This window comes from Physeter macrocephalus, chromosome 18 (assembly GCF_002837175.3).
Source record: "Physeter macrocephalus isolate SW-GA chromosome 18, ASM283717v5, whole genome shotgun sequence".
Lineage (NCBI taxonomy): Eukaryota > Metazoa > Chordata > Mammalia > Artiodactyla > Physeteridae > Physeter > Physeter macrocephalus.
In genome coordinates, this window is record NC_041231.1 from 70556958 (window position 1) to 70569848 (window position 12891).

General features: G+C 49.7%; 1 protein-coding gene across 1 annotated transcript; it reads left to right on the plus strand.

Annotated features, from left to right (window-relative positions):
- Positions 1-2201: 2201 nt before the first annotated feature.
- Positions 2202-3633, plus strand: CLPSL2 (colipase like 2). Its single transcript, XM_007110794.1, has 2 exons — positions 2202-2393; positions 3538-3633. Exons 1-2 carry the CDS (start codon positions 2202-2204, stop codon positions 3631-3633), a joined length of 288 nt encoding a protein of 95 aa, XP_007110856.1.
- The last annotated feature ends 9258 nt before the right edge of the window (positions 3634-12891 follow it).

A 12891-nucleotide genomic window follows, 5' to 3' on the forward strand; every position in this document is an offset into this window, starting at 1 on the left:
CCCGCTTTCCCCCCTTGGTGTCCATATGTTTGTTCTCTACATCTGTGTCTCTGCTTTGCAAATAGGTTCATCTGTACTATTTTTCTAGATTCCAAATATATGCATTAATATACGATATTTGTTTTTCTCTTTCTGACTTACTTCATTCTGCATGACAGTCTCTCAACAATAAATGCTGGAGAGGGTGTGGAGAAAAAGAAACCCTCTTACACTGCTGGTGGAAATGTAAATGGATATAGCCACTGTGGAAAACAGTATGGAGTTTCCTTAAAAAACTAAAAACAGAACAACCATACGACCCAGCACTCCTGGGCATATACCTGGAGAAAACCATAATTCAAAAAGACACATGCACCCCAATGTTCATAGCAGCACTATTTACAATAGCCAGGACATGGAAGCAACCTAAATGTCCATCAACAGAGGAATGGATAAAGAAGATGTGGTACACATATACAATGGAATATTAGCCATAAGAAGGAACGAATTGTGTCATTTGCAGAGACGTGGATGGACCTAGAGACTGTCATACAGAGTGATCTCACTAGCAAAATTTTAAAAGCAGAAGCAGCCAAGGGTGGGGTGAGGTGCGAGTTTCATCCAGAGGGAAATGGTGCGTTAGGCCTGCCTCCCCCAGTTCCACTGAGGGCTACCTGCAGCTCTCCCTGAACCCTCTTCCTTCCCAGTCTTCCTCTCCTTGCCCCCTCCATCTCGCCCCCATACTAAGGTGGGTGAATTATATACAATTTACAAATTCTTTGACAGTTAATTGACTCCTTAAAACTGGAAGACGTCTAGGTCTTAGAGGTCATCTTGTCTTGCCTCCTGGCTGTTTGTTGTTGTTGGTTTTTTTTGGCCGCAGCCCAAGGCTTGTGGGATCTCAGTTCTCCCAGCAGGGATTGAACCCAGCGGCCCCGAGTTCTAACCACTGGACCGCCAGGGAATTCCCATTGCCTCCTGATTCTTACAGAGGACGTGTCTGGGCCTGTGAGGGTATGAAAAACACCAGAGGGCGGGGCTGGCTTGTCCAAAAGGTCAGGGTGGGTGGGGTGGTGGGCAATTTGGTGCAGCAAAGGGCAGAGAGAGAGTCAGAACATCAAGAAGCAAGCTGTTTCATTTCAGCATATACATTTTGCATAATTTTTGAAAATAAAGTTTTAGTTTACAGTTTACAGTTTTAATTTGCAAGTAATACATACGGATGGTCCTAGGGCCCCTAAAATCGATCATCTGGCCGGTCCACGCCTGAGTCAGGGTCTCATAGGAGCGCCTTTCCTAATTCCATCCTTTCGCCGGGTCCTGGGAGCCTCCTGGGCGCTAGAAAGGGTTTCTGCTGGTTTGGGCCTCCGCTCTGGAGTGGTCTGTGACCATTAACTCCCTCACCCTCCGCCCCCAGCCCAGGGCGGGCGCTGGGGGCGCCGGGTCACGTGGCAGCGGGAGGGTTTATCCCCGCGGCCTCGCAGAGCCTGGCGGGACTTCTGCTTCCCAAGCGCATGGCCGCGGCCCTCGCGATACTCCCGGTGATGCTCCCCTGCCGTGGCGCGTTCCCGCAATTTAAAAAGGGGTCTACAAAGGTGAGCCAAGAGAGCCTTTGGAACCTTCCACTCTAGCAGAGGGCGGTGGTCGAGGTATCATCGTCTAGCCAGAAGGTGCCAGTTGGGTTTTGAGAGAGAAGAGGGGGATGGGGGGGAACCACCCCATGTTGGCCATTTCTTCTCAGGCTGGAAGCTTGATGGGTTCCCAAAGGACTTCAAAGCCCTGCTTCATCTCCCTGGTGGCTCTGGAGGGGAAAGAAAGTGGCCTTATAACCAGCACCATCCCCTCCCTCCCAACACCCGCTCCCGGACACTCGGTCCTGCCCCCCCCACACCCCCTTACCTACCTGCTCTAAGCGTCTACCCCTCTCCCTGACGTTCTAGGCACGACTCTTTCCTTCTCCATCTTTCTCTCCACCCCATTCTCTGCCCACGCCCCACTACAGTGTGATCTGGGAGTATTTTCTCCCCCCAACAAAGGTCACCCTTTGGGACCCACAGACCTGAGGGAGGCCCCCAGGAGAGGAGAAGCCTAGGGAAAAGTACTATAACTGCCACCCTTCCTCTCCCCCTGCTCCTCTGAGTACTGCTGGAGGGGTGCAGGGGGGGTGGGAGGTGGGGTGACCATCTCAGGGCTTCTCTTTCTGGACCCCTGGGGCTTTGGCAATGTCAGGGACCCCACCCCCGACCCTTACACACACACGCTGCCAGAGAGCTGGTGACTTAGGGCGTGTCCCCACAGACGAACGGGGCTCCCACCACTCGGAGTGCTACAGCGACTGCTGTCTCATCAACTTGGACCACTGTGGTGCCTTCTGTGTCCCTAGGGCCAGAATCACCATGATGTGCTTGCCCCAGGTGAGACTCGGGTGGGGCAGCCCCGTCTGGTATGTAGGGTGGGGATGGGTTAAAAAACCCATGTGGCTGCACCTGCTGTTTTTACCCTTTCCTTGGAGCAGCCTTTCCCCCTTCTCCACCTGGCAAACTCCTAATCGTCCTGCAATACAACTCCAGCCACCTCCTCTGAGAAGACTTCCCTCCTTGGAGCTCTGACACCCTTGGGACCCAGACCCTCAGCAGAGCATGTATCTCCCTGACTTGCCTGCCTTCTGTCTGCCTCCGCCACTGGGCAGAGCTCTGCAAGGGAAGGATTAAGGCATATTCACTTTTGAACCCCTACCCACCCAGCTTAGGGCCTGCACACAGTAGTGCTCAACAAATGTTTGTTGCATGAATGAATATCTCTACCCTAACATCACTGCAGCAAAGCGGGTGGGAAAAGACCTCCCAACCTATCCCTACCTCCCTGCCGCTATGACCTAATTTCTTGAGCGGAGCTGCCGTGGCAGGCCCACGGTTTTGGGGTTGGACCTGAGTTTAAACCCTGGCTTTTCCAGCCCCTGTCTTTGTGACCTCAGACAGATCACTTCTGCTCTCTGAGCCTTAGTTTCCTCATCTGAAAAATGGGGTTAAAGTACCCACCCCACCAGGTTGTTGGGAAGAGTATATGGTCATGGCAGTGACGCTGCTCAATGGAGCATGGTTGTTATTAGCTGGTGGAAATGCAGGGAGCAGAATGCATTGTACATCTTGTTCTTGCTTGCCTTTTCTCTGACCCTGGGCCCAAATCTTTCTACGGAGGATGGGCTCAGCCTCCATCTCCCTGTCTGGGGAGCTGCCATTGCCCAGGGAGCCAGTCAGGCCGCTCCTGTGGCCCAAGTCTACAGCTCAAGTGGCCAGAGGATGTTTTCATCATGGGCACTTGATCTACTTTATTTTGTCTAATCCTCAAAATAACAAATAGGGTTACTATTATTATCCTCATGTGACGGATGCAGAAACTGAGACAAAGAAGCCTAAGGTCACAACGTTGTCAGCTGTAGAGCTGACAGAGCTCACGTCTGTCTCACTCCATCACTGGTGCTCCTGCTCCCCAAGGAGTTTAAACCCCCTTCTTCCCTGCACCTTGGTAACTCTCAACTCTCTTACCCATTTTCCGCAGACCAAGGGTGCCATCAACATCATGTGCCCCTGCCAAGTAGGTTTAAGTTGCATACACAAGGACCCAGTCTGTACCCACCGGTGCCATCTGATTTAGAGGAGGATGCAGGCTGGTCACTGCCACCCCTCCCTCCCTGTCCTCCTTGTGGGGGGGGGGCCCATCTTGCTCAAAAGACATTAAAGTCACTTCCTGGCTCTGGCTTCTGTCTGCACTTCCTGGGAGAGGGAACTGGATAGGGATTGCTCCAGTCTGGGGGTAGCTGAAAGGGGAGATGGGAGGCATGATAGAGCTTCCCATGGGGTTTGGCCCTGTCTGGAGGCCAGGTGGCCTCAGGGCGGATCTGCGGGAGGGAACTGGGGGATGGGGGTGAGAGGAGGCTGCATCCTGGAAGGGCCAAGCCTTGGGAAGGAGGGCTATGTGGGAGGGGCACGGTTGAGGAATGTGCCGCAAGAGAGTATGTTGAGGTGCTCATGGATGGGTATGTGGTAGGGGGGACTGAGGGGGGGTCTGAATGTTTTTCAAGGGGAACATGAGTGTGGAGATCATTGAGAGGGTGTTTATGAGAATGCGTGTGAAGCATAAATGCAAAAATGTCCATGCCTGTGGTGGGAAAGTGACCTGGTGCATTGATCTCTCCCCGCTGTCTAATATCATCAGTTCCATTTTATGGATAAAGAAACTAGCTCACACAACTCAGTAACAAAAAAAGCAAACAACCCAGTCAAAAAATGGGCAGAAGATCTAAATAGGCATTTCTCCAAAGAAGACATACAGATGGCCAATAGGCACAGGAAAAGATGCTCAATATCATGAATTATTAGAGAAATGCAAATCAAAACTATAATGAGGTACCACCTCACACCAGTCAGAATGGCCATCATTAAAAAGTCTACAAATAACAAATGCTGCAGAGGGTGTGGAGAAAATGGAACCCTCCTACACTGTTGGTGGGAATGTAAGTTAATGCAGCCACTATGGAGAACAGTATGGAGGTTCCTCAGAAAACTAAAAGTAGAGTTACCATATGATCCTGCAATCCCACTCCTGGGCATTTATCTAGAGAAAACTATAATTTGAAACGATACATGCTGTTCACTGCAGCACTATTTACAATAGCCAAGACATGGAAAAAACCTAAATGTCCATGGACAGATGAATGGATAAAGAAGATGTAGTACATATATACAATGGAATACTACTCAGCCATAAAAAGAATGAAGTAATGCCATTTGCAGCAACATGGATAGACCTAGAGATTATCATACTAAGCGAAGTAAGTCAGAAAGAGAAAGACAAATACCATATGATATCACTTATATGTGAAATATAAAATACGACACAAATGAACTTATCTATGAAACAGAAACAGATTCACAGACATAGAGAACAGACTTGTGGTTGCCAAGGGGGGACAGTGGGTAAGGGATGGATTGGGATTTTGGGATAAGCAGATGCAAACTGTTATATATAGAATGGCTAAACAACAAGGTCCTGCTGTATAGCACAAGGAACTATAATCAATATCCTGTGATAAAACATAATGGAAAAGAATATGAAAAAAGAATGTATATATATGTATAACTGCATCACTTTGCTGTATGGTAGAAATTAACATTGTAAATCAACTATACTTCAATGAAATACATTAAACAAAATAAAATAAAGAAAGAAACTGAGGCTCAGAGAGCTACATGACTTGCCCAAGGTCTCACCATGGGTTATCACCATGGGGTGTTTTCTGCTGCAGTTATCCAAAAAACCAACCCAAACTGATCTAGGTGCTGAGGGAATTCACTGGGGGTCGGAACTAGAAGTGCAGTAGCAGCCTGTCCTCAGGTCTGGCTGAATCCAGTAGCTCCATGGCCCTCAGGCTGGATTCCTTCCCAGTAGCTGCAAAAGTTCCAGGCGTCACGTAATAATAACAGCTAAGATTTATTGAGCACTTATTATGTTCCAGACACTGAGCAAAGTGCTTTTTTATCTGTATCAACTCCTCTTATTCTCACAACAAAGTTATAGTAGGTACTATAAATATCCCTATTTTACAAATATGGTATTGAGGCTCAAAGTACCCTTCTCAAAGGTTCAGAGTAGGGGTGAGGCTGGGATTTGAATCCAGGCTGTCTTTCTCCACAGGGCAGGCTCTTAAGCACAAATCCACCTCACATATGCAAATCATGCCTCCCAGAGAAAGGAAACATCTGTCTCAAAATTCTCAGCAAACATGCTAAGATTGATTCTGATTGGATTTGCTTAGTCTGCCTGCTCAACCCTGAACCAATCATTGTGGTGGAATTAGCCCATTGACTTAGCCTGGCTTATGTGCAAGGGTGCAAAGGTGGAGTCAGCCTCTCTGGGACTATTCCGATGGGGGTGGGTGCAGGTTTTACCTGGTGTCTCCCCAGCCAAGAGGTCACCAACACAGTCAGGACTCAGAACACCATCGCCTTTCCTGGCCAGATCCTGATGAAGATGCGTGGCCTCAGCTCTGATGTCTGGACCCACTCTCCTGGGTCAGACTGGAACACTGAGACTCTACCCCCAGTCCAGTCTGTCCTGGGGGTCACCTTGCCCTGGACCCACCCACCACTCCTCATTTGACATAACCACAGTGTAACTCAGAGATCCTTTGCCTCACACAGAAATCAGAAATTGCTTTTTCTCCTATCTCACTATATCTCAATCATTTCCCTCATGTCACCAAAGTACTTTTTAAAACAGTAATGACTGCCTAATTTTATTATATATGTGGACCCATATTTACTTAACTATTTCCCTATGAGTAGACAGTAAGATCATTTCCAAGTCCAAACCATCTATGTTCTTTAGGATACAACTTTACAGTTGCAGAAGCAAAAACCTACCCTAATGATGGCTTAAGCAAGGTAGATGCCTTCTCTCTCATCCGGTAGTTCGGGGAGGCTGGCTGGAGGCTCATGCTGGGTGAGATTGTCCACGCCTCCACCTCCGTCCACCCTCTTGCTCAGCCATCTGCTGCTGTTTCCTTTTCTTTTTTTTTTCCCCTTAATTTTTTACAACGTGGCACACACAGAAACATCATATGTGTATAGCACCTTGGGGTAAGAGTAGAAGGGCCTTGGGGTCTTAAAGAGGCTCTCCTGAGGGCAGAAGGCATCCACGTTTCCAGACACACTAGTCCGGAAGCTCTGCCCCAGGATGTCAAAGATGATGCATCACCATAACTGCTGTGTCCACATTCCAGTTAGAAGAAGTGGGTAGAGGGACAGCAAGCAGCTCAGTCTTCCTAAAAGGGCATGACCAAGAGGCCACAGGAATTGTTTTCACTTACATCTGATTGGGCAAAACTTAGTCACATGGCTGCAGATAGCTGCAAGGGAGACTGGGAAGTGTAGTTTTCATGTGGGCATCTGTGTGCCCAGCTAAAGCTTGGGGGGTTCTATTATTAAAGGACAAAAGGAGAATGTATAGTGGGAGCAATTCACTGCCACAAAACCTTTTATTATTATTTTAACAAGCCAGGGGAACTTGGCTCCCAGGACCTAGAGCTAACGATGTACTGGTAGGCAGCTCGAATCGGGTAGTTTGTTTTGTTGTTGGTGATTTGTATGAGTTCTTTTTTTTTTTTTTTTTTTAATTTTTACTGGAGTATAGTTGATTTAAAATGTTGTGTTAGCTTCAGGTGTACAGCAAAGTGAATCAGTTATACATATACATATACATATATCCACTCTGTTTTAGATTCTTTTCCCATGCAGGCTATTACAGGGTATTGAGTAGAGTTCCTCTGCTGTACAGTAGGTCCTTATTAGTTTATATGAGCTCTTTATATATCTTGGGCATTAACACCTTATTGGATATATCATTTGCAATATCTTCTCCCATTTGTTTATTTTTGCTTTTGTTTCCCTTTGCCTGAAGAATCACATTTAGAAATATACAGCTAAGACCGATGCAAAGACTTGCCTATGCTTAGGTAGGAAGACTCCCATTTTTTTTTTCTTTTTTTTTTGCCATGCCAGGCAGCTTGCAGGATCTTAGTTCCCCAACCAGGGATGGAACCCGTGCCCCCTGCAGTGGAAACTCAGAGCCCTAACTGTTGAACCGCCAGGGAATTCCCAAGGAAGTCTCCATTTTTGATGATTGGCCAATGACAGCTTTCAAGCTCTCACTCCCTTTTTGCCCCACATCTAGGCCAGCCGATAAAAGCACCTTCTTCCTCCCTTGGTGCTGATGGGAGGTGCAAACCACACAAACCCCAGCCTGCTCAGGGAACCCTCACCCTGGCCCCATCTCCTAGCCGCAGTAAAAGTCAAAGCCACCCGCCCCTTCATCCTTGCCACTCACACCTCTTTGCACCTGCGCTGCTGTCCCCAGAAAGTTCCATTATTCTAGTAATAAACATTTCCATATTGTCTGGGTATGTGTGGCATCATCCATTCCAACATCCAAACCAGTTTGGGGTAGGGGGTGATTTCACCCTCTGTGAGGCACCCAGAAAACCTGTGAGTTCTCCAATTCTCTTTCCCTGCGATGGCTGGGTGACAAGGTGAGGATCTATTGCTGGGAGGTGCCTGGATTGCTAAGTCACCACAGGGAGGACAGTGGCCCCGGAGAGTGTCCTGACTCACAGCAAGAAATCCACTTGTGTTGTGTTAAGCCTCTGTGATTCCTGGACGGTCTGTTCCCACAGCATTTCCTTACCTACTGTGACTAATATGTGTAAAAATGTCTCTTGCTGCTCTGCCCGCAGCATTATCACCCGCTCGCACTCCCAAGACTTAGGCACTTTGTTCTGATCATCCGCTGCCGCAACCCACTCACCATTTGTGTTTTGTGCGTCCTGGGCTTGTAATTCTCCTGCTCGCCAAGAAGGCCTACAGAAATGCGTTTGGGCGCACTGCATTTTCTCAAGAGAGGGAGTTACTGAAATTCTAATTGAAAGCCTCTGGAGGAAGGGAGTGGAAAGATGAAAACCAGAGTCTAATCTTCTGTTACTTGATAGCTTTGTGACTTTGGGGATGTTTGGCAGCTTCTCTGGGCCTTAGTCACCTCATCTGCAAAACAAATATTCACAATGCTGTTTGTCACTAATAATACACAATTGGATTGGATGAGAGAGTCTTTTGAGATCCTTCTAACTGAGGACTTCTAACTGTAAAGCTAATAACAGCTTCTATTATTGGGTGCCTACTCCATGCAGAGCAAAATATCTACTATTTAATTTAAGCATTGCATCATCCCTGTGATGTATTCTTATTATGCCCCATCTTGCAGAAGGGGAAACTGAGGCTCAAAGAGGTTAAGAAGGCTGCCCAAGATCACACAGCCAGTAGGCAGCAGAGCTGGGATTGAACCCAGATCTCGCCGGTGCCAGAGCCCAAGCACACTTACTAGATATTCTGCCGGCAGCAAGATGAGCACAGCAAAGGGTCCAGGAAGCAACAGCGGTTCTTGGGAAACATTGGCTTTATCCCCATTGCTTGCTCCTCTGTCCCTTTGGTCTGGGAACTGGCACTGCGGGCATCTCCCTGTCAACCCCAGGACTGGGCAATCACACCTCATTACCCACCCTCCAGGCCTCAGTCACATGGCACTCACATTGCAGATGCAGGGTATTTAGCTGGACCTTAGAGGCACGGCCACCACCTCTGGTCCCTGATGTGGCGGCAGCGCTCCTGGTCCTCTTCTTCCTCCTCTCTTTTTTCTTGCTCTTCACTGGGGGCTCATTTTTCCAGGGAGAAGTCAAAAGTTTGGTAAGGAACGTAGAGGGCACACCATCTGCCACCATCCTAAGACTCTGTTTGGGGAGGGTGGGTGGGCACAGAGGCTCATGTGGGTGAAAGGTGGAAGTGGGGCTCAGCAGGGAGTGCTGGGTGGAGGATGTGTGGGGGGACAAAGAAAGCGCACCGGAGTCATGGGAGCTGTGCCGGGGTGCTGCCGGGTGCTGTCACTGCAGAGGTGAACACAACACAGCACTCCCATCCCAGGCTCGCTCACATCTGGTAAGAGAGACAGACATTCAATCCTCCACACGTTTTATTGAGCACCTACTATATGTAAGTGATTTTTCTAGGTGCTAGTGATGGGGCTGTGAACAAGACACAAAAATCCTTGCCCTGGGAGAGCTGACATTCTGTTGTAGGAGGCAAATAAGTAAAATATTAATGTAATTCCAGGTGATCAACACCTGAGGACAAAGAAAATAAGGAAGGGGCTTCAGGAGTTGTGGTGTGAGGAGAGGGTGCTCAGGGAAGACCTTACTGACAATGGGAAATTTAAGCAAAGACCTAAAGGGTGTGAGGTCTTTCCTAAAGGGAGCCAGGCAGGCAGTGGATAGAGCAGTCCAGGCGGAGTAACAGTCAGGGCAAAGGTCTAGAGGAGGGACCTTGCCTGGCATATTCAAGGAATAGAAAAGAGGAGTGAGAGAGAATGGAAATAATAGGAGCTGAGGTCAGAGACATCAAAGGAACATTACAATATTCTCCTTTGTTCAGCAGTTTTGCATTCAGCACCCACTGTGTGTGAGGACTTTAGTCCTAGCATCTAGGAAACACGATCAAGAAGATAATTTCAGAGAGTCAAACGTGTTGTGAACATGGTAAACCCAGGTGATGGGACTGCTCTGGCTGGGTGTCCAGGAAGGCCACAGCCGGGACTGGAGAGGGAAGCAGGCAGGCGGAGGTCACGGGGCCTGGCGAGCTGAGCAGGGCAGGCATTTGTTGGTTTTGTTCCCAGCTGTATCTCCAGGGCCTGGGCACAGTAGGTGCTCAGTATTTGCTTGTTGAAAGACTATTGAAAATGTCTGATGGAGGGATGATGGGTGACGTCATAAGCCCCAGCATTGGGGGCCGTTGATGTGTGTGAGTGTGTGTGTGTTTGGGGGGGTGTAGGTGACAATCAGGCTCAGCTGAAAGGATAAGTCAGAGTTTGCAAGAGAGCAGCTTGTGCAGTGGCAGACAGGAGGGTCTGGCTCACCCTCGTGTGTACCAGAGAAGAGGTAACCTATTTGGGGGACACTAAGGGCAAACCTTCCAAAACTGTTTAGTTCCCTCTAGGCACAAGTCAGGTCCTGCGGGTGCCTTCCATCCCCCGCCCCCAGCCACAGAGATGCCCCGGGGCCCCGTCCAGAGACTGCCCAGCCCGGCGGGTGGAGGGGAAGTGAGGGCGCCGCTGTGTGGGAGAAGGAGGCAGGCGGGGGCCCGGGGTGGAGCCGTCTCCCCGCAGGACACTGGGGAGATTTGCTTTCCCGGGCAAGTGCACGAGTGGATGCTGCCGCCGGGCGGCAGAGCACTGCCAGTCGCACAGCTCCTTTAAAGGGGTCCAAGGGCGGCACGTGTCACACGGAGGTGGGTGTCGGTGCCCGGGGGAGCTGAGGGAGAGGGATCCACGGAAGGTGGAGCCTGGGCACACCCAGAGGCCAGGGAAGGCCCGGGGGGGCGGGGGGGGCGGCGAAAATGACCCGGGAATTCTCTGCTGGGGAAGCCTTTGGACAGACCCAAGGTGGGTCCCCACTCCAGGGGCTTGGAATCCTGGATGCGGGGGCATGGGGCATGGCGATGCTTCTTTCTCTAATATGGGCTCCCTTTCTTCAGGGGTCACCTTAGCAAACCCTGAAAGTAGCACTGTAAATGGGCACAGTTAGGTCTGGCCCTCACCCTTTCTACCTCTGCCTTAACCACCGTCCTCCCAAGCCCCAGGAGTTCTGCCGTGGCCTTCTGGGGGGAAGGTGGGCTGAGGCAGCCTCTGAACTGAGTGTGCAGGAGAGGGGAGTTGACTTACCTATGAAAGGATTTAAGGAGCTGAGATGGGGCTCCCTCTCAGTGTTCATCCACTTAGGACTGGCAGATGGGTTCACAAGGGAAAGGTGATGCCAGGGATGGAGTGAAGAGAACACTTAGCAACCCTAGGGGTCAGCCTGGAGGAGGTGACCAGAGACTCTGAGCAGCTGGGTGTGGAGGTCTTTATGCCCAGGCTCCTCTGTTGTGCACGAGCAGATGGGCCCCAGAGCTGGGCTGTGGTGAAAGTGGGGGTGGCCCTCGGGACTGAGGGCAGAGCAACCCCCAAGGTCGAGGTCAAAGTCTCGCCTTTCCCAGACGTTCCTCGGCCTGTATAATGAATGTCCCTGCCAGCAGGGCCTGACTTGTATATTTCCGAAGAATGAGAAATCGTTTAAAATCATCTATGGCCATTGTAAGAAAATTGGAAAAAAAAGAAGCCAGCTAAGAAAACTTTCTTTTAATGATTTCTCTGCCTTGCCTCCCCCCGCTTCTCCTCCACCTACTCCTGTGCCTACCCAGAACTGTGTGTTCCTGTCCCTGCTCCCCAGAGCCTCCCCCAACAGGGGAAGGACAAGGAGGGAGGGGTGATGCACAATCATTGCAATTAAGAACTTTCGATGTTTGCTGGCAGCCATTGCCCCCCTTCCTTGCTGAACCCCAATATTGTTTGGACAGTAATGTGCCCAGCCCTGGAGAGGGATCATAATTAGTCTAAGCCAGTCATGGCAATCCCATTCCCTTTGCTTTCCCAGCCTCCCTTGCAGCTAGAGGTGGTCAGGTAACCCAGTTGTAGCCATGAAGATGTGGAGATGTCAGCCTGGAGGCGTTAGGGCAAGATAAGAAGGTACCCCAGGAGAAACACTCTGCCCTCAACCCCTCCCCAACCCAGCCTTTACCCAAGGCTTCCTAGCACATGGTGAGAGGATCTGATGTTAGGAGCTGCTGTGAAGGCATTTGCTGAGAGGAGGTGAAGAGAACTGCAGGTCTGCCAGCACCCAAACAAATGCCAGCACTTCCATCTCTAGATTTCTTCATGCCTGAGAAATATTGGGTTGGCCAAAAAGTTTGTTCCGATTTTTTCTGTAAGATGTTATGGAAAACCCCGAGTGAATTTTTGGCCAACCCAACGTATGCCCCCTTTGTTTAAGTCATAATTACTTGGGTTTTTGTTGTTGTTTTACTTACAGCTGAATCCAGTCTTAACTCATAAACCTAATGGTTACTCTAAGGATTCATTATCCCAGAACTACAGAATCCTGGGGCTGGGAGAGCATCTCAATTTCATTATCACTCTCCCTCATTTATGTGAATCTCCTCTCCAGCATCCTCAACGAGGGGTCAGTGACCCTCCGCTTGCACATCTCAGTGACCAGCACCTCAGGACTGCCTAAGGAAACCCAGGTTTGATGGCTACAGGGGGTATAAAATTTTTTTTTTTTTTTTTTTTTTTGCGGTGCGCGGGCCTATCACTGTTGTGGCCTCTCCCGTTGCGGAGCCTGACGCGCAGGCTCAGCGGCCATGGCTCACGGGCCCAGCCGCTCCGCGGCATGTGGGATCTTCCCGGACCGGGGCACGAACCCGTGTGCCCTGCATT

Bases quoted from the DNA above. Each gene is read 5' to 3' on its own strand.
- CLPSL2 (XM_007110794.1), top strand. From the start codon at position 2,202: ATGTCAGGGACCCCACCCCCGACCCTTACACACACACGCTGCCAGAGA. The intron at 2,394-3,537 runs GTGAGACTCGGG...CATTTTCCGCAG, and splicing joins CCATGATGTGCTTGCCCCAG to ACCAAGGGTGCCATCAACAT.